Below are 25,161 nucleotides of genomic sequence, written 5' to 3' on the forward strand. Positions count from 1 at the left end.
GCAGGCCTGTCCCCGCAGCTTGGGGGTGGAGAGCATCACGTACCTCTTAGTGGTGTCAACTTAAGGCATTTTAAGGGAAGACCAAGAGCCTGGGGAGGACATAATAGCTCTCCTACGGGGAAACGGGAATGGGGTCTCCCCTGCCAGTCCTGCTCCCGCCCCTTTCTCTACTTACTTTTTTGAATTTTTGGAGGGAGACAAGGGTAGAGATGAGAAGCAAAAGGGAAGAGGGAGCAGGGAAAAGAGGGCATTTTCCACCAGGATGGTTTATATCAGGCAAGAATAGGAGAATGACAGAACAACATGGGTGGCAACCTTGCACATGTAAGTCCCAGGGAGGAGGGCAGAGAGAAGAGGGTCTTGATTAATATTCAGGGTATTTCTGAAGCATTGCCTAGAAAAATCAGACCCCTCTATATGAAAGTGGTGTAGTAACCAAACCCAGCTAATGAGATGGTGCAGCTACTTTGGAGGACAGTTGGGTGGTTTGTGGCAAAACAAAACATCGCGTCACCATACGGTCCAGCAATAGAGCTCCTTGGTATTTACCCAAATGACTCAAAACTGAAGTCCACAGGAAACCCTGCACACACATGTCTGTAGTGGCTTTATTCATAATTGCCAAAACTTTTAAGTAAACAAGAGGTCCTTCAGTAGATGAGTGGATAAACAGTGGTACATCCAGATGATGGAATATTATTCAGCACTAAAAAGAAATGAGCTAGCTATCGAGCACAAGGAGACCCCGGGGAAAACATTAAATGCGTGCTATTAAGTGAAATAAGCCAATCAGATGAGGCTCGGAACTGTGACTGTGGGAGCCCTGGTATACAACATTCTGGAAATGGTAAAACCGTGGAGACTGTAAAAAGATCAGTGGCTGCCAGGGGTTTAGAAGGAGGGAGGGAGGGAGCAGTAGGGGAAGGACAGAGGGCTTCTGGACAGAGCAACTACTCTGTAGGATACTACGATGGGGGGATACAGGTCACTATCCGTTTGTAAAACTCATAGAATGCACAACACAAAGAATAAGCTCTTGTCTAAACCAGGACTTTAGTTTAAATTTAGTTCAAAAAAGCATTAACTTTTTTTGGGGGGGGGGGGATACCACTATAGCAGTTGACTGTTTCACCTTCTGAATATTTTTCCTGCAGGTTTAGATCTTGATTTTTTCCCACAAGCACTGTTCGTGCACTGCCCAGTTTTCAGAATTGCCATTTTCTATGCCCTGGAACTTAATGGTTGGCCCCGCAGCTCTCCCATACTTTCTTCAGCATTTTCTCTACTGTTGGCCACCATATTTATGATCTGTAATAACAGTGTGGTTGATACCTTTGAGCTTACAGCTACTGTTTATGCTATTCTCCCATTTATTATTATGTTTTTGAGTCCATATACAATGTTACATTAATTTCAAGCATGCAACACAGTGATTCAACTTCTCTGTAGGTTATGCTGTGCTCACCACAAGGATAGATGCCATGTCACCATATATCACTATTACAATATTATTGACTGTATTCCCTGTGCAGTGCCTTCTATTTACTGTGACATTCATTCCACAACTGGAAGCCTAGATCTCCCACTTCCCTTCACCCCTTTCCCCCATCCCCTCACTCCCTCTGGCAATCATCAGTTTGTTCTCTCTTATAGGTCTGATTCTGCTGTTTGCTTACTCATTCATTTTGTTAAAAAAACATTCATTTTAGTTAATAGTAATGGATTAATATTGGCTCGTCAACTGTAGCAAACGTACCACACTCAAGCAAGATGTTAACGGTAGGGGAGATTTTGTGGGGTGGGGTAAGGAAGTACATGGGAATTCTCTGTGCTTTACACTCAATTTTTCTAGATCCCTGAAACTACTACTAAAAAAAAAATCTATTAAAAAAAATAGCTGATAACAATGATAACACGATGAAGCTGAATTATTTTACTCCACATTCTAAATTGTCCAGTCACACTGCTTCCCTAAGTTCAAGTAAAATGTCCTTCTCCTAGGAAGACCATGGCACAAGCAGCTCGAATTGGGCTTTTCTGGAAATGCAGACAAGACGCTGCTCAGCCTTCTATGGAGCCCCACAGCTCTCGGCACCACCCCCTGCCCACCATCTTGGTGGGGGGTAAGTACAGAGGACAAAGCCCGCTCCCTGGCCAGGCTCTGCCATCACTATGAATTCCAGCCGCCTGAAAGCTCAGAGGGTAAGAAGCACAATCAGCTCTCTTACGTCTTGAAGTGTGTTGTACGAGTGTGCTCAATAAACCTTTACTGACAGCGGCTCCCAGGGAGAGGCAATGAGCAGCTTGGGTCGGTGACTGGTCTGGGCTGCCACGTACCCCGAGCCTCACTCTCAAACCGAGAGCCTGTCAGATGAGAGGAAGCAGAGGAGAATCATGTTCCCTATAGAAATAGGCCAGAGAGAGAGGACGGGAGGGAAAGTGAGGGGTCTTCTTCCAACGAGAGGCTGGAGGTACAATCAGGAATCTGAGGCCTTTGAAACAACCAAGGAAATCCAGCATCTTGGTTTCAGGGAAACTGGCCTTGCTTTGATGGTTTCTAATATAAAATAGATGACATATTGTAGACATGCTATCTCTCAGCTGAGGACAAGTCATGAATACAATTTTCAGTCTGTTGTCAACCGGCTGTCAGCTCTGAGACCAAGGACGCAGAACGTAAGAGTTGCTAGAAGGGTGGTTTAATCCAATTTCGTGACCCCCTAGCTACATGGAAGAGTGGACTCCCAGTGGGGGTCAAGCACAGCCTTTATCACATCAAGATGAAGCTACAGTTACAGAGAACTCTTCCATCCCCCTTTTCCTGTCCTTTTTGTAATTTAGGCAGGAAAGGAACAAGACATTGCAGGGAGCTTTTTAATTGTCCAACATCATCCTTCTGTGAAGACCTAACCAGCAAGGTAATGAAGCAAGTGGCTTACTCCCCATCCCCAGCATGGTCATAACCTGACAATTTATCATATGCTTATTTGTTTATTTTCTGTCTCCTTGGGATCAAGTCAGAGCGGGGGAGATGGAATTTTCCGGTTGGCTGTATTCTCAGTGCCGAGAACAGTACCTGACACATAGATAGCTCTCAACAATACTTCCTGAATGAATTCAGTTCCTTTTTAAGCCAAACCTGTCAGACAGTTCCAGGGATGGCCAGGGTGTGTGAACCACAAAAGCCAATACTTGAACTCCTATTTGAGCAGGAACGCTTTAAAAGGACGTTATAAAATCTAGGTTCTTCATTCTGGAAGAAGACACCAGTAGAACTTTTCTGTGGTGACAGGTCTTCAAGAAATAACTCAGACATTGGAGCATCTTCTTCATCACGGGTGTGTGTGTGGACAGATAAATAGAGTCATCATGTTCTGAACTGGTGACATCTAATGGCAACTTGAATGAGGGAAAAAGGACTGCAAATATCTGGGTGAAGAGCAACCAAAGCTGAAGAAACAACAAATGCAAAGGCACTGGGGTAGGAGTAAATTCAGCCTGTTCAAGGAAGAGCAAGAAGGCTGGAGCAGGATAGTGGTGAGAAACAAGGCTGGAGAGATGCCAGGGCAGATGTCTCTCATAGAGAGAGCTAAGAGTCTGGATTTCCTTCCTAGATGGGCAGCCACTGGCAGGTTTTGGGCAGAGGGACAAGGGCACCCGATGTAGGTATTAGAAGAATTGCTTGGGATACTGCGAAGGGAAGAAACCTTATGGAGGCAAGAGTGGAAACTGGAAGAATGGGGCTGAGACCACTGCAGAAGTCCAGGTGAAAGGTGAGAGGGGTGGCGGGGGAGGACATAAGAGGTGGTCAGGTATGGAACAGAATGGATACAGAGCTGACAAGACTATTTTGGGGGCTGTGTTTGGGGGGCCCTCCTCTCTTCACCTTGTCTCTGCCTCTGCTATTCCTCTGCTTTCTCTTCACCTTCCTAGGCCATGGGCAACCTTCAAGGCCCAGTTCAAACACCAACGTCTTCAAATATCTTTCCTGACCCCCTCAGATGGAGGACCTCATCTCCCTCAAAAAATTAAAAAGCAAAAAAAATGACTGAACAAAGAACACAGGCCTAGAGGCTCAATACCCACAAGAGTCAAAGCCACACAAGTCAGTTTATCTTGGTCCTGATATTCTCAAACTTCTCTAAAGAGCTTTTACTGACAGTTCCCTTCCAGAGTCTTCTCAGGATCCCTCGGATCCCCCGGAATGCTACAAACTGGAATGAAGTTTCCTCCCCTGGTCATCCCCAGGCATGTCCAAGGAATCTCTGTCCAAGTTAATCACAGGCTCATCTGTGTGACACACATACAACATCCAGGATAAGTTAGTCTCTGGGTGACGGTAGCTGTGTTCAAGGCTTTCTGGAAGCTTACACGGTATCTAACCCTACTTACCACATATCCTTTCCACTACGACCTGCAGGCTGGACTAAAGCATCCCAGGATCAAGAGAGAAGGGCCCACAAGGAGCAAAGCAAACAGGCTTTGCACTCACTTGTGACCAGAGGACACACAAGCTGCAAATGTACAGACCAGGAGACTATTCTCTGCTCTGGGTTTTTCTGCTGTAAACGTCCTGCCTCTGTAGCAACCTTTTATGCCCTGTACGAGCATAGCCCAGCTTTCTATTGTCCTTCATACTCCCCTACAGTGGCTGTGGGAGAGAAACAGAGATGGTCACCCCCACTAATGCGGGTGTCATGATGGTGAGATGCGTGTGGGGCTGGAATGCTAGGACAGGTCACATAGCCTTGGGAAAGGAGTCCTTTCCCCCAAGGAAGGTAGAAGTCAGTGTTCCTATCTGCTGCTATGTTGATGCTATTTTGGGAGTAAGGATAAGAAGGGAAAGGAAGAGGAGAGAGAAGAGGAAAGAGACTCGAAGTAAATTATTCGTCATCAATAAAAGTGTATCAGTCAACCATTAAATGTTAGGTATTATGTGAGGCACTGCAGAAGTTGAGAATAAGGGCAAGAGGGAAGGTGAAAGAAAATGCCAAGAAGTAGGAACAGAAACCTCTAGATGAGACGCACATCACACACACGATTACTGTCAACGGAGCAAGAGGTCACCTGCAGACACTCACTGGTATGACAAAATGAAAGTGGATTCTTTCCCCCCAGTATAAGGGAGGCAGTACCTAAAAATACCAATAGCTATTCATACCAATTTATCTCCATCCTCAAAGCGAAAGGTTTTTCTATAAACAAAGTTCTAGATTTTCAGAAAATTTCTGCCTTTGGAGCGTCTAAAATAGCTTATCAAGTGATAAACAGCCCAGGTAAAAACAACAAGGCCCTTTCTGAAGAAGCTAAAGTGGGGGAAAACCAAGAACAGTGCATGGGTAGTGGTTTAGAACAATCCAGACTTCTTCAATGCTCTCTAATGACCTCATTGGGCGCCTAAACATGCTTTTATACAAAGTTAATGACTTTATCTTTAAGACCAAACAGTGAGGCCATTCGCCCACTTCTGCACGGCCAGCAGTGGAGTCAGATGACATCACGGCCCCCAGAGGGCAATCTTGGCTGAGCCAGTACCAGCCTGGGGGCCGTGGTGTCCTCAGGGATGAAGACCACAGGCGGAGGAAGGGCTTCTACCTTGCAGTCCAACCTTCTTCTCCATTTGCAAGGGCCACAGGTACCTGCCTCATTTAATGAGGCATATTCAAGGGAAGACATATATCATATCCTATTTTCTAGGATAATCCCCCCGCCCCTGCAACCTCCCTGGTTCACTTCTCAAGGCTGAGCGCTCAGATCAACTGTCCGCAGGGCGGCCTTGCAAGAGCTGGCGCTCTCAGACAGAGCGGCTCCATCCTTGGCCCGGGAACAGTCACCCACTGGAGCAGAGCCCTCTCCCCACTGCAGGCGGCGCCTCCCACAGGGGAAGAGAAAACAGCTGGAGAGGGTTGTGCCCTGATTAGTAGGTGAAGCACATCTACGAATGATTAAGTGCATTTATTTTCTTTACTGCTGGAAAACAGTGGGGTTATTCCACCAACATCTTGTCCTTGTTACCACTCACTAGCTCCGTGCAATTTGGGTTCATCGGGGTCTGAGGTGCAAGTTGAAAGGATGAGGGCATTTGGACCCAAAGGGACTGCTCTGTTCCAAAAGGTTAAACCTTTCTTTCTTTTTCTCCTGATGAATGTCACAACTGAAGAGCATCAATCGGAGGAAGAAATGTTAGATAGTGGGTTGCTGGAGATGAGGTGACGCAAATACAGATCAAGGGAGCCTACAGGGCAGTGAGGAAAAGCCCCATGGAAAATACAAGCAGGCCTTCTGCTCGGAGAACAACGGAATTTTTATGAGGAGGTGCTATCTGGGTGTTTAAATCTCAGGAGATAGTTTAGTTTCCTGGCTGCCTAAAACATCAACTTTTCCTCCCCCATGGGCCAGCAGGATGGGCTTTTACAGAATTACCAACTGGTCAACTTTTCTAGAGGGGTTGGGAAGGTACTACAGTGGAGGCAATCCAAGCAAACTAGAGATATGAATGATTCGGACTTACAAGCAAAGGAGAGAATGTTCTAGAAAAGTCCTTTAAATAAGACAGTGATTTAAAAAATTAAAAAAAAAATTTTTTTTTAACATTTATTCATTTTTGAGAGACAGAGTACAAGCAGTGGTGCAGTGAGAGAGGGAGACACAGAATCTGAAGCAGGCTCCAGGCTCTGAGCTGTCAGCACAGAGCCCAACACAGGGCTCGAACCCACGAACCATGAGATCATGACCTGAGCCGAAGTCGAATGCTCAACCAACTGAGCCACCCACTTGCCCCTAGACAGTGATTTTTAAAGCCACATTTTTTGTTTTCCAGAAAGAGGTGTGTCATTGCAGAAGTAGTCCATCCTGCTGGCTGTTTTGTGTTAGCAATACACACAGGTTTCTGCCGCTATCTGAAAGAAGGGTATTCTCATGAAATCTTCTGTAAGCCACAGTGGTGTGAAGTGAAGAAGCAATCACCGCTAATTTATATGGAAACATTTTTGAGCATTCCTAGACCCCAAAAATAACCTCATGGGCTTTTCTGATACTATAGGACACATCTTGCTAACAGATGCACAAAATAAATAGAGATAAAACACAGATGCTCACAGACACAGTGCAAAAATATGGCGGCTAGATGCTGAGCATAGTTTGGGGAACAAGCTTGGCGTGGCCGTTCTTGCTGCTTGGGGCACATGCTGCCTCTATAAAAGCTCAAAACAAATGCCAGAAGCTATTTTAACTTTTACGATTTCTCTTTTGATTTCTTTTTGGTTCGTGAAAAGAGGTACTAATGTAGGCCTTTTGTAAAAGTGAAGTGGCCTAATGCACACAGGGAGGGGGTACCTGCAGACGACTTGACAAAGGGTCTTACCTCTTTACCTAAAGGGGAAACCCGCACTTTTAATACACATTTGCAAAATGTCCACACTACAGCACTGCTCCATCACCCGAGGATCCAGATATTAAATTATCTACTCGGAGGTGCAAAGGCCATCAAAAAGTGCTGCCGGCCAAATAAAGGAAGTTCCCAGATACAAGTGAAATACTAAGTGTTCTTTCCTTCCTGATCTACTGTCCTATCAAGTCAATATAAGTGCCTGTGTTCTTTTGTGGGTACACGTCACGGCTAAAGTTAAGGGTGAACAGTCTGAACGTAAGCCAGCTATTAGCAAATGTGCTAACACAGATTCTATCTTTAGCTGGGCTGTGAAGAACTAAAGGTGTTAATGTAAAAGCAGTAAAGACTTTGCCATCTCCCACTATTATTTGGGGGAAATGTCAACTGGAGAGACACGGAGGTAGGGTGAGGAGGTGAAGCCGAACTCCAGCAGAGGTCTTACAGGCTAGAGCGCACACACACTGTGACTTTCAGGGACATCACGCATGGGAGGACAGCCTGCCTGCAGAAATCGAAGAAATCACCCTTTATAACAAAAACCTTTTAAGAAATGTACGGTGGAGGGGTGGTGTCTGGGTGGTTCAGTTGGTTGAGAGTCCGACTTCAGCTCAAGTCCTGATCTTTCAGTTAGTGAGTTTGAGCCCTGCATCAGGCTCGCTGCGGTCAGTACAGAGCTCTCTTCAGATCCTCTGTCCCCCTCTGTCTCTGCCCCTCCCTCTCTATGCACGCACTCTCTCTCTCTCAAAAATAAAATAGTAAAAAATTTTTCTGAACTGTATGGTAGAAATGCATAGCAGCCTCCATTAATGAATTCATTTTAGAGGTTCCCTGGTCACAACACAACATGTTAAATGGCATGCCTCATGTGACTGTCTTCCGAACAGCTAACTCTTGACCTGAAGGAGAGAAGAAAGGACCAGACCACATTTGTTTATATTTCACAGCACTGGGAAGTGGCAATATTTCTTGTGAGCCAGCATGGCAATTACTTGCATGACACTTACTGTCACTATGACAGAAAAAACTTAAGAGAGCAGCTGTTTAAGTCTGATTACATTTAGCTTAATGTCTGCTACAAAATGGCATTTTCATACATGAACAGGTCTAGGCATCTCAGCATCCACAGCCTTCTGTGATGGACACAGAGCAGCAGGATTACTAGGCCAGCAGTCAAGGGTCCCAGGTTCAAATTCTTGTTCTGCCACTTGCTTGCTGTGGGATACTGGGCAAGTAAATGCTTCAGCTTCCTCATCTGTACAATGGGGATAATCACCATATGCCCAAGGGTTGCTAGATGGGTTAAAGGAGTTTGTGCAACAGATAAGACTCTAAAGAAATTACCACTTAGCAGGTGTTGTTGTAAGTGATGGCCATTATCTGTTCAGATTGTGCCTTGTCCTGTCATACCCCTAACCTTCCTCTTGGGTGCAAGGTGCTTGCTGTGTACCTCAAGTCATATTATAAAAAACTATGTCTGCTTCTGCCACAATCTACCAAGAATTCAGGGCTTGAGGGCAAAGGCTAGGGCATGACCTTCTTTGCATTAATATCACCAAACCCAGCATATGATCTGATACACATTAAATGTTTGCTGCAGTGAACAATTCCATGTAGAAAACAAATGACCTAAAGCAAATAAATCGCACCCCTCATTACAAGCTGATAGATCTCATTTTGGTTATTCATCCCTTTGGCTCTATAGCACAGTATTAAATGAATAAAGTAGCTAGTTTGGGTGAATTAAGAACCAAAAGTTACACTAGGCTTGGTTCACAAAGATCACAACTACTGTTGGATCCCTTGGATATATTCTAAACGGGATGATAGCAGAGATACTCCAAATGCCTCTGTTATTCCTGTTAAAAGAAAAATGGCCTGCCTTTTATCTGAAAATCCAAAAAATCCCATTTAGTTTAAAGGTCTGTTTTGTTTATTTTTCCCTCTCTTCCACAGTAGGGAAAAGAGGCACTTCACAAGACAATAAGCTCACATTACATAGTGAGTTGGTGTTGTTTTCCTAAATGTAAATCTCTAACTTTCAAGTGGTTCACCGGGCATACCCAGTCTATTTGGAAATCTTCTACAACCTACAGAGGATAGGATTCAAAATAAGAATGTACTTGAAATGATTTCTATCAAAGAAGATCCCACTCTCTTGACCCTAATAGAGCACTAGTCAGAAACTTGGGAGTAATTACTTTTATATTTTTTTCTCTCCATAAGTTAAAACAGAGCAGAGTTCTGCTATTCAAGTCAGAAGACTTGACTTCTCATTTACAGATAACATGGGAAGTTTTGCATCAACTACGGGTACCATGTGGGGCTAAAGAGTTTACTAGTGATGACCTTCAGGCACTGAAGTCACTGAGAAATGCTGAAACAGCTTCTAAATCATTGAAGAATGAAGTGGCTTAATCTTAATGTGTATGTGCCTAACAGAACGTCAGAATACTGAAGGAAAAAATTAATGGAACTACAAGGAGAAATGGATGAATCTGCTATTATATTCAGAGACTTCAATAACTCCCTATCAGAAATGGATGGATTCATCAGGCAGAAAATCAGCAAGGACACGCCATCAACCAACTGGATAGGACATTCGCAGACTACTACATTCAACAACAGAATACACGGTCTTCAGAACCTCATGTGAACTTCACCAAGATACACCATATTCTGGACTATAAAATACACTTTAACACATTTAAAATACTAGAAATCATATAGTGTCTGCTCTTAGACCGGAATGGAGTTACACCTGAAGTCAGTAAGAGGAATATAACTGGAAAACCCCCCAAATACTGGACATTAAACAAAATACATCTAAAAAACACCTGGGTCAAGGAAGAGGTCTCAAGAGGAGTTAAAAAAATATTTTGAACTAAATAAAAATGGAAACACAACTCATCAAAATTTGTGGGATGCAGCAAAAGCAGTGCTTAGAGGGAAATTTACATTACTGAATGAATATATTAGAAAAGAAGAAAAATCTAAAATCAGTAGTCTAAGTTTTCATCTTGGGAAAACTTAGAAAAGCAAATTAAATCTAAAACAAGCAGAAGAATAACGAAGCTAGAATAATAGGTTTAGTTACTGTTTTTACTACTTTAAATATCTGAAAATCAGTCATCCACGTGAGACAGTACTCCTCAAACTTTGCCACTAAACCCCCCTAAATGGCAAAGAGAAGGAACTCATACCTATTCCTCAAGAGTCTGGGGGCACACCCTGAAACATTCCAAAGGGAAAAAAAAGAATAGAAATTTATCTGAAGTCCTATATCCTAAAAATTAATTTTGGTATTTCAATCTTGCATTCTATTAACTAATACAGCTGAGGGTTTATTTTATTTTTTTAATGTTTATTTATTTTGGCGGAGGAGGGGCAGAGAGAGAGAGGAAGACACAGAATCCGAAGCAGGCTCCAGGCTCTGAGCTATCAGCACAGAGCCCAATGCGGGGCCAGAACCCACAAACCGCGAGATCATGACTTGAGCCAATATCGGATGCTTAACTGACTGAGCAACCCCGGTGCCCCTGAGTTTGTTTTAATATAGAAGATAATAGATGATTTTTTTCTGCTAAATTCTTCTTTGATTCTTTAATTATTCTCTATTCCTGGGAGGCACACCAGATTCAGTCTGTGGCTCTGAGAATGCCATGGCATACTTACTCCACAGTACTCCCCTCTGAAAAGGGGACGTGAAAATACACAGTCTCCGTTAACCAGAACATCACATGGAGGACTGCAGGCCTGCCTCATGCCCCCGGTTCCTGCAAAGCACAAAGTTCCAGAAACAATAAGAACATACAAGCAGGTTCACCATGCCTTTCAGAACAGTGAGACCGAGTGCCCATCAGTCTTCAGCCAAGCTAAGGAATGAAGTCAGTCCTCCTTTCTCCCCAGGGATTCAAACATGGTAAGTAATCCTTCTCTCCACCACCACAAGTGTTTCTTCCTCCAACAGGCTCTAGGTGGGACAGAAGTAGAAGTCTTGTCATGAAAGGGAGCCATGAATGTGAAGTGATATCTACTGTACTACACGGTCCACTTTCCCAGTTTTCAATATTTTCTGCCCCCACCTCCTGGGGCAAATGACGCATTCCCAACTCAAAACAATGTTTCACTATAGGATGAGCCTCAAATTAATGGAACAGAATGAAAACTCCACAAATAGACTCAAATACTCCTAAACTGTCTCAAGTGACAAAAGTAGGATTTGGAATCAGTGATTAGAGAATAAATCATTCAACGAATGGCATAGAGTAACTGGATCAGTATTTGGCAAAAAGGCAAGTTAGATTCCTATCCCACATGTTACACCGAAATATATTCCCAAAGAATTGAAATCGATTTGTTATTTGAGAGCGAGAGTGAGAGCGAGCGAGCGAGCAGGGGAGAGGGACAGAGGGAGAGAGAGAGAGACAATCTCAAGCCGGTTCCATGCTCATCGCTGAGCCTGACACAGGGCTTGATCTCATGACCCCGGGATCATGACCTGAGCCAAAATCAAGAGTCTGACACTCAACCAACTGATCCACCCATGTGCCCCAAGAATTGAAATTTAAATCCAAAAAGTAACAACATAAAAGTAGGAGGGGAGGGGCGCCTGGGTGGCTCAGTCGGTTGAGCGGCCGACTTCGGCTCAGGTCATGATCTTGCGGTTTGTGAGTTCGAGCCCCGCTCACAGCTGGGAGCCTGGAGCCTGCTTCGGAATCTGTGTCTCCTTCTCTCTCTGCCCCTCCCCTGCTCATGCTCTGTCTGTCTCTCAATGACAAATAAACGTTAATAAAAATTTTTAAAGTAGAAGGGGAAATGAGACAAAGAGTCACAGCAAATTCCTTCCTATCCCAAGTAGAAATCCTAAAGGAAAAATGAACAGATTTTAAGTCCTTAAAAGTTAAAAACAAAAACAAAATGATACTTCTGTAAACCCAAACACAACACATATAAATGTACCCAGGACAATGAAGGAAATATTTTCAATAGATCTTTTAAAAAACTGCTTACAAATCAATAAGAAAATAATCTACCTGAAACATGGTCTAATTCACAAGAAAATTCAAACACTCAAATATGAAAAAAAGCATTCAATGTTATCAAACTTTGGTTTTAACCAAAGAAATACAAATTAAAACAATGAGACACCATTTTTCTAACACAATTAACAGAATCTAGAAAATTAAAATACTAATCATAGGCAAGTTTGCCAACAAATAGGCATTCACACGTAGGTGGTAGACATATAAATCTGTACAGCTTTTCTGGAGGGCAGATTGTCAAAACATATTAAGAGGTGAAAAAGTGTGTACCTTTTGACCTAGTAGTGCATTTCTGGGGATTTGGTCATAGAAGATAATTAGAAGATACTAGTAATGATTTAGCTGCAAGAATTTTTATTTCAGGTTTGAATATCCGAGTTTGAGACAACCTGTATCTCTACCCATAAAGGATGGATAAATAAACAATGACAGAGTTGTACAATGGAATGTGTTACAGACATCATAAAAAGGATAGGTTGATAGATTATTTTTTTTTGCATTTTTGCTACAGAAATATCTTCCTTGCATACTGTAAGTGAAAAGCAGATTTAAAAATACCAAATGCTTTTTTTTGTTTGAAGGAAGAAGTGAGTTTACAAATATCTGTATCCATACAGAGAAAGAGATCTGGTAGGATACTTGCCAGTTAAACCTAGTAAAATGATGTCAAATTTGGGGGGTGCTTTTTTGATTCTTCTGTTTATAGATTCTGATTTGAACTTCATTTTGGAAAAAGACTGAGGGGGATTTAACCGAGGCCAGCAGAGAAGGTGTGTACCCCGAATGACCCACGTGGGGAGGTGGTGACCAGAGGGTGGACGTGCTCTGTGGACACTAAGAAGCCTGTTTGTTTTGGGGTTTTCTTTTTACTGTTTTTTTGAGAGGGTGAGAGAGCAAGCGAGTGCAGGCGAGGTGCAGAGAGAGGGGGAGTCAGAGAATCCGAAGGAGGCTCCCTGCTGTCAGCACAAAGCTCCATGTGGGGCTTGAACCCAGGAGCCCTGAGAACATGACCTGAGCCGAAGCTGGACGCTCAACCGACTGAGCCACCCAGGCGCCCGTTTTGGGGTTTTCTTTGTGTGGCAAGGGAGGGGCTGATGAGATTTACAGACAGTCCAGATCCAGAAAGATTCCCCATCTGTGTGATCTATGAGTTTACCTCACCTCTCTAAATAATGCTCAGGCTCCAAGCTTGCTTTCATTCCAGTTCAGGGGCCTATGATTCATCCCCTGAAACCCTAATTATAACACCCAAGGTCTGCTATGTGCAAAAAACATCTGTCATTGTTTAAATTTGCTGGCAGGGAATGTGTACAGCATGCAAACAGGCCTGATTATACGCTCCTCCAAAGCAAAAATAATAACCCAGAAACTGTTCCAAGGTGAGAAGTGTTCAAGCCCAGAGTTTCCAACTGAGCTCAGTGACATAGAAGATGAACAGGTTATGTCCCTCCATAGTTCACATGCCAGCTCCTCAGAGCCACTGCCATGGTCAAAGTTATAGGTCTTACGCTTTCTCTTTCAACCAAGAAAAGTATCTTATGTTTGTGTTCGCTGTATTGGTTCCCAAGGCCCAGCAGAGGGAGGGGAGCAGAGTGTGTAATTGCAAACCTCTCATTTATCTGCTTCAGCCACTTTTGTGTCACCGCATTACGTGTACCATTTAGCCAGTTAATCTCCTGCACCTCTTGGAAGTAATTACCCAGAGAATGCCTCTGACCTGGCAAGAGATGACGAAACAGCAGTAAAGGTGCATCTGTCCTTTAAGTGCCCAGGAGAATTGTTTACTGACCTCATTCAAACTCAGATCAAAGGCCCTAAAGAACTCAAGCTGAAGATATGGTCTCTTTGTAAGAATCCAATATTTTTTTTACTGAGAAGTTCTGATCGTAAAAACAAAAAAGAACCAAAAAGCAAATGAGCAAACAGCAAAAATCTCCCACACCAGTACTGGCTGTCTTGCTTCAAACACTCTAGTGGCATCTCATGGACACAGTAGTGTATTTGGAGGTTTTTAAACTTTTTAAAGCTTGAGCCAACAGGAAGCTAGTTAGTAGCCTTTGCTAGAAATTACAATGCCACGCATCATCCAAATCAGAAATGGCATTACTATAACAACTTTGGCACATGCAGTTATGCAAATAAACTGGTTATTTCCCTGGGCTCCTGGGAACACTATTAAAATGAAGCCTTCGCTTGAATTTGGTTTAAGATTAAAAAGAAGGGGCGCCTGGGTGGCTCAGTCAGTTAAGTGTCCGACTTCGGCTCAGGTCACGATCTCGCAGTTGTGAGTTCGAGCCCCACATCGGGCTCTGTGCTGACAGCTCAGAGCCTGGAGCCTGTTTCAGATTCTGTGTCTCCCTCTCTCTCTGCCCCTCCCCTGTTCATGCTCTGTCTCTCCCTGTCTCAAAAATAAATAAAAAAAAAAAAAAGAAGAAGAAGGTTTTGGGTTCCCCCCCCAAAGTTATTATCAAGAAAAACAAACTTAAAAATACTTTTTGTTTTGGGGGCCTAGGTACTTACTTATTTTCATATTTGGTAAAGTCATATTAGCTGGGACCACAGATGCAAAAGAAGACTTTAAGTTAAAATGAGATTGTTTACAAATCTATGCTAAAAATTTAGAAATCTGAATTGAATAGATGGTGAGGAAAATAATTACCAAAAATGACTCAAGAGGTGGGAAATTTAAATCGACCACTAGCAATTTCTTTCAAGCCTTCACAGAGCCATTTGCTTCCATATTTCAACTACTTAAGAGTATATAACAGATGGAATGTTTTAAAATGTATTTTATAAAGCTGACATAATGCTGATATCAAAACCTAAAAAACAGGGGCACCTGGGTGGCTCAGTCAGTTGAGCGTCTGACTCTTGATTTCGGCTCAGGTCATGATCTCAGGTCATAATCATAGGACAGAGCCTGCATTGGGCTCATTGCTAAGCATGGAGCCTGCTTAAGATTCTTTCTCTCTCCCTCTCTGCCCCTCTCCCTCACTCACACTCTCTTAAATAAAAAACAAAAAACAAAACACAAAACAGAACACTAAAAAAGAAAACAAGGCCCCCAAACTTCAGAATGGATCAAATCCAGCAGTATGTACAGAGAATAATCCCACAGAGCCAAGGAGGGTTCATTCCGGGGAAGTGAAGGATGGCTTTAACGTAATCAGGTCAATAAAAGTCCTCAAAACATTTGAAAGAAGCAAGACCCACCACTCGTATTATCTCTTCTGCTTTAAAAAACAAAGCTAAATGCCAAATCTTTTAGTTATAAAGTGCATTTTATTAACATGATAAAGTTTATTTGTATATATACACATACAGTAAAACCTTGGATTGCGAGTAACTTGTTCTGCAAGTGTTCTGCAAGATGAGCAAACACTTCCAATATATTTTAACTTGATAAATGAGTGACGTCTTGCAATGTGAGTAATACGTGATGGTAAATGTCACGTGATCACAACTGAGCCAAATGGTTCTTGAAATTCGCTTTGATATACAAGTGCTTTGGATTACAAGCATGTTTCTGGGACAAATTATGCTCACAAACCACGGTTTTACTATATATACATTTTCACACCTATGTATATATAATATGTCCTCACATATACATAATCACAAAGTCATCCTTAACTGTTTATGCTACAAATATTATCAGTAAGTCAAGAAAAATGAAAGGATATCTATTGCCTTTTAAAAAATGTTCTTTGGGGTGCCTGACTGGCTCAGTCAGTTAAGCGTCCCACTTCGGCTCAGGTCATGATCTCACAGTTCTGGAGTTCGAGCCCCGCATGGGACCCTGGGCTGACAGCTCAGAGCCTGAAGCCTGCTTCCGATTCTATGTCTCCCTTTCTCTTTGCCCCTTCCCCACTCATTCTCTCTCCTCTCAAAAATAAATAAATATTTAAAAAATATATAAATTAAAAAAAATAAAAAATGTTCTTCAAATTCTAGCCAGCTATAAGAAAAAGTAGTAAGGGCTAAAAATATGGAATGGAAGGAGGAAAAGCTATCACTATTCAAGATTACATGATCATGTACCGGCAAACCAAAGAGAATAAACTGAAGGACTATTAGAATTAACAAAACCCAGGGGCGCCTGGGTGGCACAGTCGGTTAAGCGTCCGACTTCAGCCAGGTCACGATCTCGCGGTCCCTGGGTTCGAGCTCCGCGTCGGGCTCTGGGCTGATGGCTCAGAGCCTGGAGCCTGATTCCGATTCTGTGTCTCCCTCTCTCTCTGCCCCTCCCCTGTTCATGCTCTGTCTCTCTCTGTCCCCAAAAAAAATAAATAAACGTTGAAAAAAAAATTAAAAAAAAAAAAGAATTAACAAAACCCATTACAAAAGAAATATATATTTTTATTTTTATTTTTAATTTTTTTGATGTTTTTATTTATTTTTGAGACAGAGAGCATGAGCAGGGGAGGGGCAGAGAGAGAGGGAGACACAGAATCTGAAGCAGGCTCCAGGCTCTGAGCTGTCAGCACAGAACCCGACATGGGGCTCGAACTCACAAACCGTGAGATCATGAAGTGATCTGAAGTCAGACGCCCAACCGACTGAGCCACCCAGGTGCCCCAGAAATATAAATACTAGCAACAACCGGTTATAATAGAGAGCAGGAGGAAATGTCTAACTTGCTAAAACACAAGCTCTAGGTCTTATTTTTGGCTGATTCCCTAGCATCTAGAAGCTGTCTTGGCACAGAAGAGGTGCTCAATAAACATTTGCAGAATACGTGAATGAAGAAATTCACAGTAAGTGCAAAAATACAAAATAATAGAACTAAATTAAATACAGATTCAAGTATTGATAGGAATTTAGCATGGGATAAAAATGGAATTTCAAAACCATAGTAGACAGGATAGATTATTCCACAAATAGCAATTGAGACCATTAACTGGTTGACTATTAAAAAAAATGAAATGTGAGTTGTACTTCAAACCATATACAAGAATAGATTCTAGATAGAATAGTTGAACATAATATATGAGACTTAGGAGAAAAAAAATAAGTAAATATTTGCCTTATCTTAGGCAAGATTTTCCTTGTCTTAGGAAGGTTCTCCTAACTGTGTAAGTGATGGTAGAGAGCTTAAAGGGGAAAGATATATTTTTTTTGGTTTCTGCTACATAAAAACCTTTGGTATGTCAAAAATACCATAAGCAAAAAAGATATACAATAAATGGGGGAAACACCTGCAAAATATTAATATCCTTTTTATATAAATTGTTATTATAAAGCTCTAGGGATGCTCAATCAATATGAAAAAAAATTGAAAAGATTAAGTTGCAAATAAGATGACATGGCCAACAAAAATAATTTAGTCATCTCAGCAAATATTAAATATGAAGACTGGACTGAGGTCTCCAATCAACTTGGCAAATGTTAAAACTAACTTCTAGAGTTATGGAAGATTCAAGAAAATGGTGTTCATACACTGCTGGTGGGAGAAAAGACCAATTGCTAGGAATTTTTCTAAAGATGTGCCAAACATTTATGTACACAAATGTCTGTTGTATCATTTATCTTCCTTGATTTCAGGCATTTTAATTAATATAGGCTTGTTATAAAAAAAATTAACCAGTTGAAAACAAGGCACTGTCCTATATATACAGTTCTATGCCTTTCTAAATTTAATAGATCATGAAACCTTTATTCTTTCAAATAGCTACATAGCAAATCATTGTACTGTTATATAAAGATAACTTGCTTAAGGAATCTCCTTAAATAGTTATAACAGTGGGTACTGGCAACTTGTTATAAACTAATCAATAATCACCATCCTTCACATTTTTATTTGCATATTTAGGCAACTATTTAATAGGATATATATCAAAAAATGGAACTGATAACCCAAGTTATGCCCGCCTATAATTGATAGCTATTGCCACACTACCTTCCAAAACAGTTGTATCAACTTATATTCCCAATAGTGTGCAGATTCTTCACAGTGAGAAATGGGAAAAATGTATATGGACAAAAGTGTTTCAGAATTGGTTAAATTATATTAAATCTAGTCAAGAGGTTATTTCCCAGCCACTAGGAATGATGTAATGGGTGAATGTTTAATGACTTAAAAAATGAATGACTTAAAAAGTGTTTATTATGAAGGTTGTTAAATTGCAAAAACAAGTAAGTTAAACAGTGTGAATCCATCAAAATTCAGATATGCTTTCAAAGAACATCTACCTATATATTCATCCATAGGCTGTATAACAAAATGTTAATCATGGTTATCTTTGGGTGTTAGAACAACAGGTCATTGAAACACTTTTTTCTCTTATGCTTTCCAGAATTTGCAAATGGTCTAGAAGAGGGGAAAAATGTTTTTCTGCAATCATTAAAAACATTAAATCCTAATCTATTTTTGAAAAATAACAATAAAACAATTATTCTGAAGACTAATTGTATCAGCATTGGTAGAATTTATATGCAACCACCCTTGATAGTTTAGGATAAATGTTAACTATGTGGCCAAGTGTTTGCCAACAGAGTCTACACTACCCCAGAGGGTCCTCAAGTGCGTAGTGGTCTCCTCTGAGGTTCCACTGGTGCTCTAGATGGGCCAAGGGCAGAGATGAAGACCCAGGATCTCTGCCTCTAAAGAATCCCCAACTGCTAGAGAGGACAAGCACCAACCAATGTTAATCCAAGGCAGGTCATGGAGGGAGCAGGGCGCTGCTGCTGAGGTTCCCAGACAGAAAAGTTAACACATTCAAAGATAAAACCAAAAAACGTAAGACAATAGCTGGCTGGTGTTCTGTAAGTTATACAAGCTTGTTACACAAAGGAGTTATGCATACATCCCTTCTTGAGGAAGTCTTAACCATTTCTCTACAAGTACTTGACAAATGCAAACACTAGAGTGGGGGAAACTGAATGCTTTTCAAGGTAAGGAAGCAGACGATAAAAAATTAAAAGCAAAAGTGCTGAGCATAGAATTCACTTGACTAGGGGAGAGACTCCATGTGAAATTGTGTTTCCTATGACTTGAGGGGGGAAAAAGGCACTAGCAAAAATAAAATTCCATTTCAACAAACTTCTTTTTCCAAGCCCAGGTAACAACTATTTACATCATATTCAATACAACCAATTCATTTTTTTCAGTTTTATTTATTTATTGTGTGTGTGTGACACAGAGAGAGAGAGAGAGAGAGAGAGAGAGAGAGGGAGAGAGAGAGAGAGAAACAGAATCCTAAGCAGGCTCCGGGCTGACAGCACCAATGTGGGGCTCGAACTCACAAACCATGAGATCATGACCTGAGCTGAAACCAAGAATCAGACACTTAATTGACTAAGCCACCCAGGCACCCCAGTACAACCAATTCATAATGTTTCAAAAGACTACCCAGATTTTTGGAGTTGGTCTAAAGAGAATGTGCCTTGTACTTGAAGAGCTCCAAAGAGATGGTTCTGGTAGCCTAGATTTTAGGCTTTCCTGATTCTGTGAAAGATTTTTTATACTTGACATTTCACAAGGGAAAAAAAAAAAGGCAAAAAAAACCCAGAAGTCACTGTAAAAGTGCTCAAATTCTCCATCTAGATGCAATCTTAAATATATTAGCCTTCAGCATAAAATTAAATTCGTACTTTAAAATGAGGTGATTAAAAATAGTTGAAATGACAGCCAAACAACGGTCAATTTTTGGCAACCCCCCAAAAAAGAAAGCGGGAGATGCTTAGCATTGGTCAGCTTAAGTCTAATGAGAGAAGATGGTCACATTTTCCAGAGGTAAAGGTCAAGGACACTTATGACAATTAAGAGATCTCAGCAAGAGTTCTAACTCTGCTCTGGTCAGCAAGACAGGCCACAGAAGCACCTTTAATAATGGCTCGTAAATCCACAGCAGCATTCATAAACATCAGCACGTACTTTAGATAAAACGCAACTGGGTAAGCCAGAAGCTTCCCTAACAGGAACTGGCTGAAGAGCAGTGGTTCTCCAAGGGCCCCTCTCCTCTCCTCCCCACCAGCAGCTTACGCTACACCTGGACACTTGTCAGACATGCAAACTCCTACCTCCTGCCAGGCAACCTGGTTTACCAAGCTCTCCAGGTGGCTGTGATTTGAGGCACGCTGCGGAAGGTCCTACAGAGGTTTTACGTGTGAAGCCAGGCACAAGATACCCAATTCAGTGTGCCACGCTAATCCCATTTTGGCTGACCCAACCTCCACTTCCCAATGCCCATCCCTTTCAGCGGGCAGCCCACAGAGTAGGACTTTGTTCAAACACACTTTCAAAAGGCCCTTAGAGATAGGTCTAATGGAAAAGTCAGCTATTTTTCCTATGTTACCATAGTAACAGGAAGCATCATTTACTCCTGTAAGAAAGGTCCCCTTTGCAGGGGACATTGAATATTTACAGAAAGATCTCTTTATCCTAGGAAACCAAATTTTGGAAAAGCAAATATGGGAAACTTAGCCTCTAAGCCTTCCATATACACCTTTACAGCCCATGTTCTAAGTGAACTTTCCCTAATTATGGCTGCCCAATAAGGAAAACATGTGTCCTGGGCAAACCTCCACTGTCTACTCTGAAAGACATCATTTCCATGTAATGGAGAAGAGGGCTGTCTTACTTCATGCCCTCTACTAGTCCCTCAGTCCCGAATCCACAGGGAAGCTGACCTGCTTCATCTCTACCCATCCTTAATGACACCTGGGGTCCTAGGACCCTTCTTTAGGTTACAACCAGTCCTACTTCTGGGAACTGCCATAAACATAATGGTTATTTCTGGACTATAAAATCCATTTCTGTATTATAAAATCAATTTCATTTTGTGTGCAGTCAGTCCTTTATAAGTATAGTTTATAAATAGCTTCTATATTTACCATCTCATTTGATTCTCCTAACAGCCTGTGAGGTGGGTGCAGTTTTATTATTCCCACTTTACAGGTAAGAAAACTGGAACTTAGTGCTGACTTCAATAAACCGACCACTGAACACTGAGGAAATACAAATGTTTTGCATCAAAAATTAAAGAATTGATGACGTCCAAAAAAAAAATATCCCAAACTTGCTTGAATTGGCATCTGCCAAATGACCCTCACTAAATCATTAAGTGGATTTTTAAGGTGGGTGGTATTTTCTGGCTTAGGAAATGTGGGGAGCTAGAAGATAAGACAGTCAAACTTTCCAGCTACAGAATGGACACAATCTGCTGTAACATCTGGAATTCTATGGGGTTCAAAGTTATAACAACAATGGTGATGATGGCACTAAGATTAATTCAATTCTTACTATGTGACAGGCACCATTCTATGTTCGTTAAATATATCCAACAATCCTATTAATTTCACAGATGAGCAAAACAAGACACAGAAAAGCTAAGTAACTTGCCCAGGATCACACCATCTTGTTCCCTGCTCACAGAGGAGGATGTGGGACTGAAGGTGCCAAGCTCCTATGAGGTGTGCCTGGTCAGTGATGGAAATCTGACATGGAGGCAGCCACCACAGGAACCTGGATCACATTTCCAATGTTGCCATTTAAGCAACAGTCTCCACACTCTTCCAGCCAAAACATCAATCATCGCTCAGGTTCCAAGTAATCAGGAGCATCAGCTGAGACTCCAAACAACCAATTTCTTTTCAGACTGTCTCCACGAAGATTGGGGAGGAGGGGAGAGATCTCGGCTTTCTAGATTTGCCGATTTGCCTGGAACTGCCTTCAACCAATTTAAGAGAAATTAGAGAGGAAAGCAGCTCTGGAGGAAATGTGCAAATTAAAGATGCATGTGGCACTGATGAGTGCTATTCAGTAATCTAGCGGAAAGTGAGGTGGGAGGCAGAAGTTGTAGTCAATGATCAGAACTAAAGGCTTAAGAAAAAAGAAATATAAATAAAAAACTCGTGTAAAGTATTCCTGCCTTCTTTTTCCTTTTTTTTTTCTTTCCAACTGCTCATATTTTGGAACTGTATGAGCCAGCTTTTACATACTGATCAATCTTTTTAAGTTTATACACTCTTTTCTTAAGAAACAAAGATCAGGTTGAACTCCTAGGCAAAAAGGAAAAATAGCATGACGAATGCATGCAATCTTCATGGGCAAGGGCAGGGCAACTTTCAAAGGTGCCTTCAAACTTGTTCACCATCTTTTCCTGCCTCTAATTTTCACTGAATAACCTAAGACCACCTTCAGATCCTAGGGGTCCAACAGAAAACCCAATTTAACAGCAAGTTCTAGGGTATTCCATATAATCTCACCTTCAGGAAAAGTCCCCAAACTGGGAGATGGGACTCTAGTGACCAACCACAGTTAGGTGACCTTTCAAACCCTTGATTCTCCCACACTCTAACAATCCTGGCCCAAGTACTTACTCACTGTGGGCTTTGGGTACTTCACCTTCCTCCTCTGTAAAACAGGGAAGATAATACCTTCTTCATCAGGTTGATGGGAAAATTAAATGAATACATGTAAAGCACTTAGTGCCTGGCACAGAGTAAGTGCTCAAAGAGCATAAGCTATTATTACTACCAGAATTTGCAAACAAACAAAAAACACTACAAAGGCACCTGCAGACAGGAGGCTTCTGATGTACCGGTAATGTTTTGTTGCTTTAAAAACCATCTAAAATCAGAACCATCAATACAAAAAATTAAACAGGTTTTGTAACCGGGGAGGAAAAGCCATCCATAATCATGCCACCTGTTGGTGAGTTTCAGGGTAAGCTACATCTCTGAGCCTGGGTTCCACCACCGCTCCGTTTCCCTCTAAAACGATGCCTCCCCTTCTGCTGCGGTTCTTAACCAGCGTTTCATGGGCAGAATTAAAGGTAAAGGCGGGTCCGTGAGCCCTCTGAAACTGTACAGGAACTGGGTGAGGCTGCGGCTCTGGGCATTTTTTGAGGGGAAGGGCTCCACAGCTTTTCTCAGGCTACAATAAATTATCCAGGTAGGAGCAACTTGCTTTATAGGGTTAAGCTCAGGGGATGTCGACTGAGCAATTCATTTTACGGAAGCTGCACCAATAAACCTGGACACCTGGGCTGTTAACCAGCTATCTCAATAGCCGAGAGGCCCGGCACGGAGAGGGGCGAGAGCCCGCCAGGCAGCGCACTGCACTGCGCCCCTTACCCCTTACATACAGTCCTGTGAACTTCACCGCGGAAAAACTCACGGGCTCCACAGACGAGACCCAGGTTTGCCGAGTTTAACTTTCCCTCCCTTCCCCCAACTCGCGTTCCCTTCCAAGAACAAACGCAAAGGAAATTGGCAACGCTCCGTCTAGGGTTTCACTCCTGCCCTCGGCTGACACTTAAACCACTTCTCCCAGGGAAGTTAATTAAAAGCACAATTAATCCGCACAAAAATCCAAAACATACCCCAAAGCTCAAGAGCTCCTGAAGTTAGAAGATTGAGGGTTCCTCTGCTGATTGTGACCTTCTGCCCGTCACTGGGTCTCAGGGGTAGGCAGGGGATACGACAGGGAAGAGGCATAGGGTCTGACGCCAGCCACCTTCTCCGCGTCTATGCTTACCGCCACCAGTGAGGACGGGCTTGGTTGGAGACAGCCAGGTATGCAGGTAGGTGTGGGCAAGTGTACGAACACCGAGCCGCGGCGGATTAAAGTTCAAGCCCGTTCGCACACCGCTTCCCCTTCCCCGGCCGGCGTTCTCACGCACGGCCCAGGCGGCCACTCCCCGGGGAAAGCCTGGGCGCTCGACGGTCCCCCTTTTTGGAATGGGCTCCTCCAAAACCCTAGTAAGCCCTCGTGACTTCCACTGCCCCCCACCCCCAGCCTCCAACCCTTGAAAAGCATGAACCTCCCTCGACTCTCCTAGGCGGGCGCAGAAACCCCCCAGGAAAAAGAAATGGAGGGGCCAGCGGAAAGCGGGGTGTCGCCGAGGGCAGGTGGCTCAGGGCGCGCAGCAGGCAGCGTACGTACCCAGCGCGAGCAAGGCGAGCTGTCCAGCCGAGGGGACCATCTTACGGGCGGCGGGCAGCAGGCGCTCCAGCCTCCTGCCCTACCTGCGGTGCCCGAGTGGCGAAGCGGCGCCGCGCTGCGGGGGAAAAAGGCGCCGGCGAGGCAAGGCCAGCCCCCGGCGCGGGCGGGCGGAGGCAGGACCGAACGCTCTCTGCTGCACTCACCCTGACGCGCGGCCGGCCGGGCGGAAATGGGAAGGCGGTTACCGTCACCTCTCCGCCACTCGGGGACCGGGCCACTGCGGACCACCCTCCCTCCCCGATGGGGGTGCCCCCCTACGGCCACAGCGGGTGGGGGTTTGGGGCTGGGGGCGGGGACGCCGCGCGCACAGTGCAGGGCGCGGGCGGCGGGCGGGGCGGGGCGAGCGGGGAATCTCGGAACCCCGCCGCGCTAGCCCGGCACCCAGGCGGAGGGAAAGGCAGGAAGCGCCCTACTTCAGACACCACCCTCAGACTAGCAGCGCAGTGCGGCCGCGGCGGGGCTAGAGCGTCTGGGCGCGGTGGTCGCTTCCAGGCTCTGCGCGGGGGAGCGGAGCCGCCCGGGCGTCCGGCACCTGCGCGGACGGCCGCTGCGGGGGGCTCTCCCCGCTGGGACTGCAGACGCGCCCCGGAACGGGACCTGAGAGCCTCGCCCGCCGCTTGCCAAAGACTTGGCCGGAGGAAAGGGCTCCCCAGTATCCAGCAAAGAATTTGTTAAACCAGGTTTCCAACCTGCACCCCTATCCCAGCTGAGAATTCTCGATTCTAGGGATGCCGGCCAGGACACAGCCACCCCAAGTTATCAGGCGGCGTTGTTGAGAT

General features: G+C 43.5%; 1 protein-coding gene across 6 annotated transcripts in view; it reads right to left on the reverse strand.

Annotated features, from left to right (window-relative positions):
• The window catches only part of TGFA (transforming growth factor alpha), a 115,519-nt gene extending 90,859 nt beyond the window's left edge, over window positions 1-24,660 (reverse strand). For 2 of the 6 annotated variants that reach the window (XM_027072261.2, XM_027072260.2), the window contains exon 1: window positions 24,323-24,660. In XM_027072261.2, coding sequence (XP_026928062.1) covers window positions 24,323-24,362 — 40 coding nt within the window. In that variant the 5' untranslated portion in view covers window positions 24,363-24,660. Of the gene's footprint in view, window positions 1-23,759; window positions 24,272-24,322 lie in introns of those variants that run through there. The other 4 variants (XM_053200728.1, XM_053200729.1, XM_027072262.2 and 1 more) reach the window with 4 other exon arrangements.
• Between the last annotated feature and the right edge of the window lie 501 nt (window positions 24,661-25,161).

This window comes from Acinonyx jubatus, chromosome A3, assembly GCF_027475565.1.
Source record: "Acinonyx jubatus isolate Ajub_Pintada_27869175 chromosome A3, VMU_Ajub_asm_v1.0, whole genome shotgun sequence".
Lineage (NCBI taxonomy): Eukaryota > Metazoa > Chordata > Mammalia > Carnivora > Felidae > Acinonyx > Acinonyx jubatus.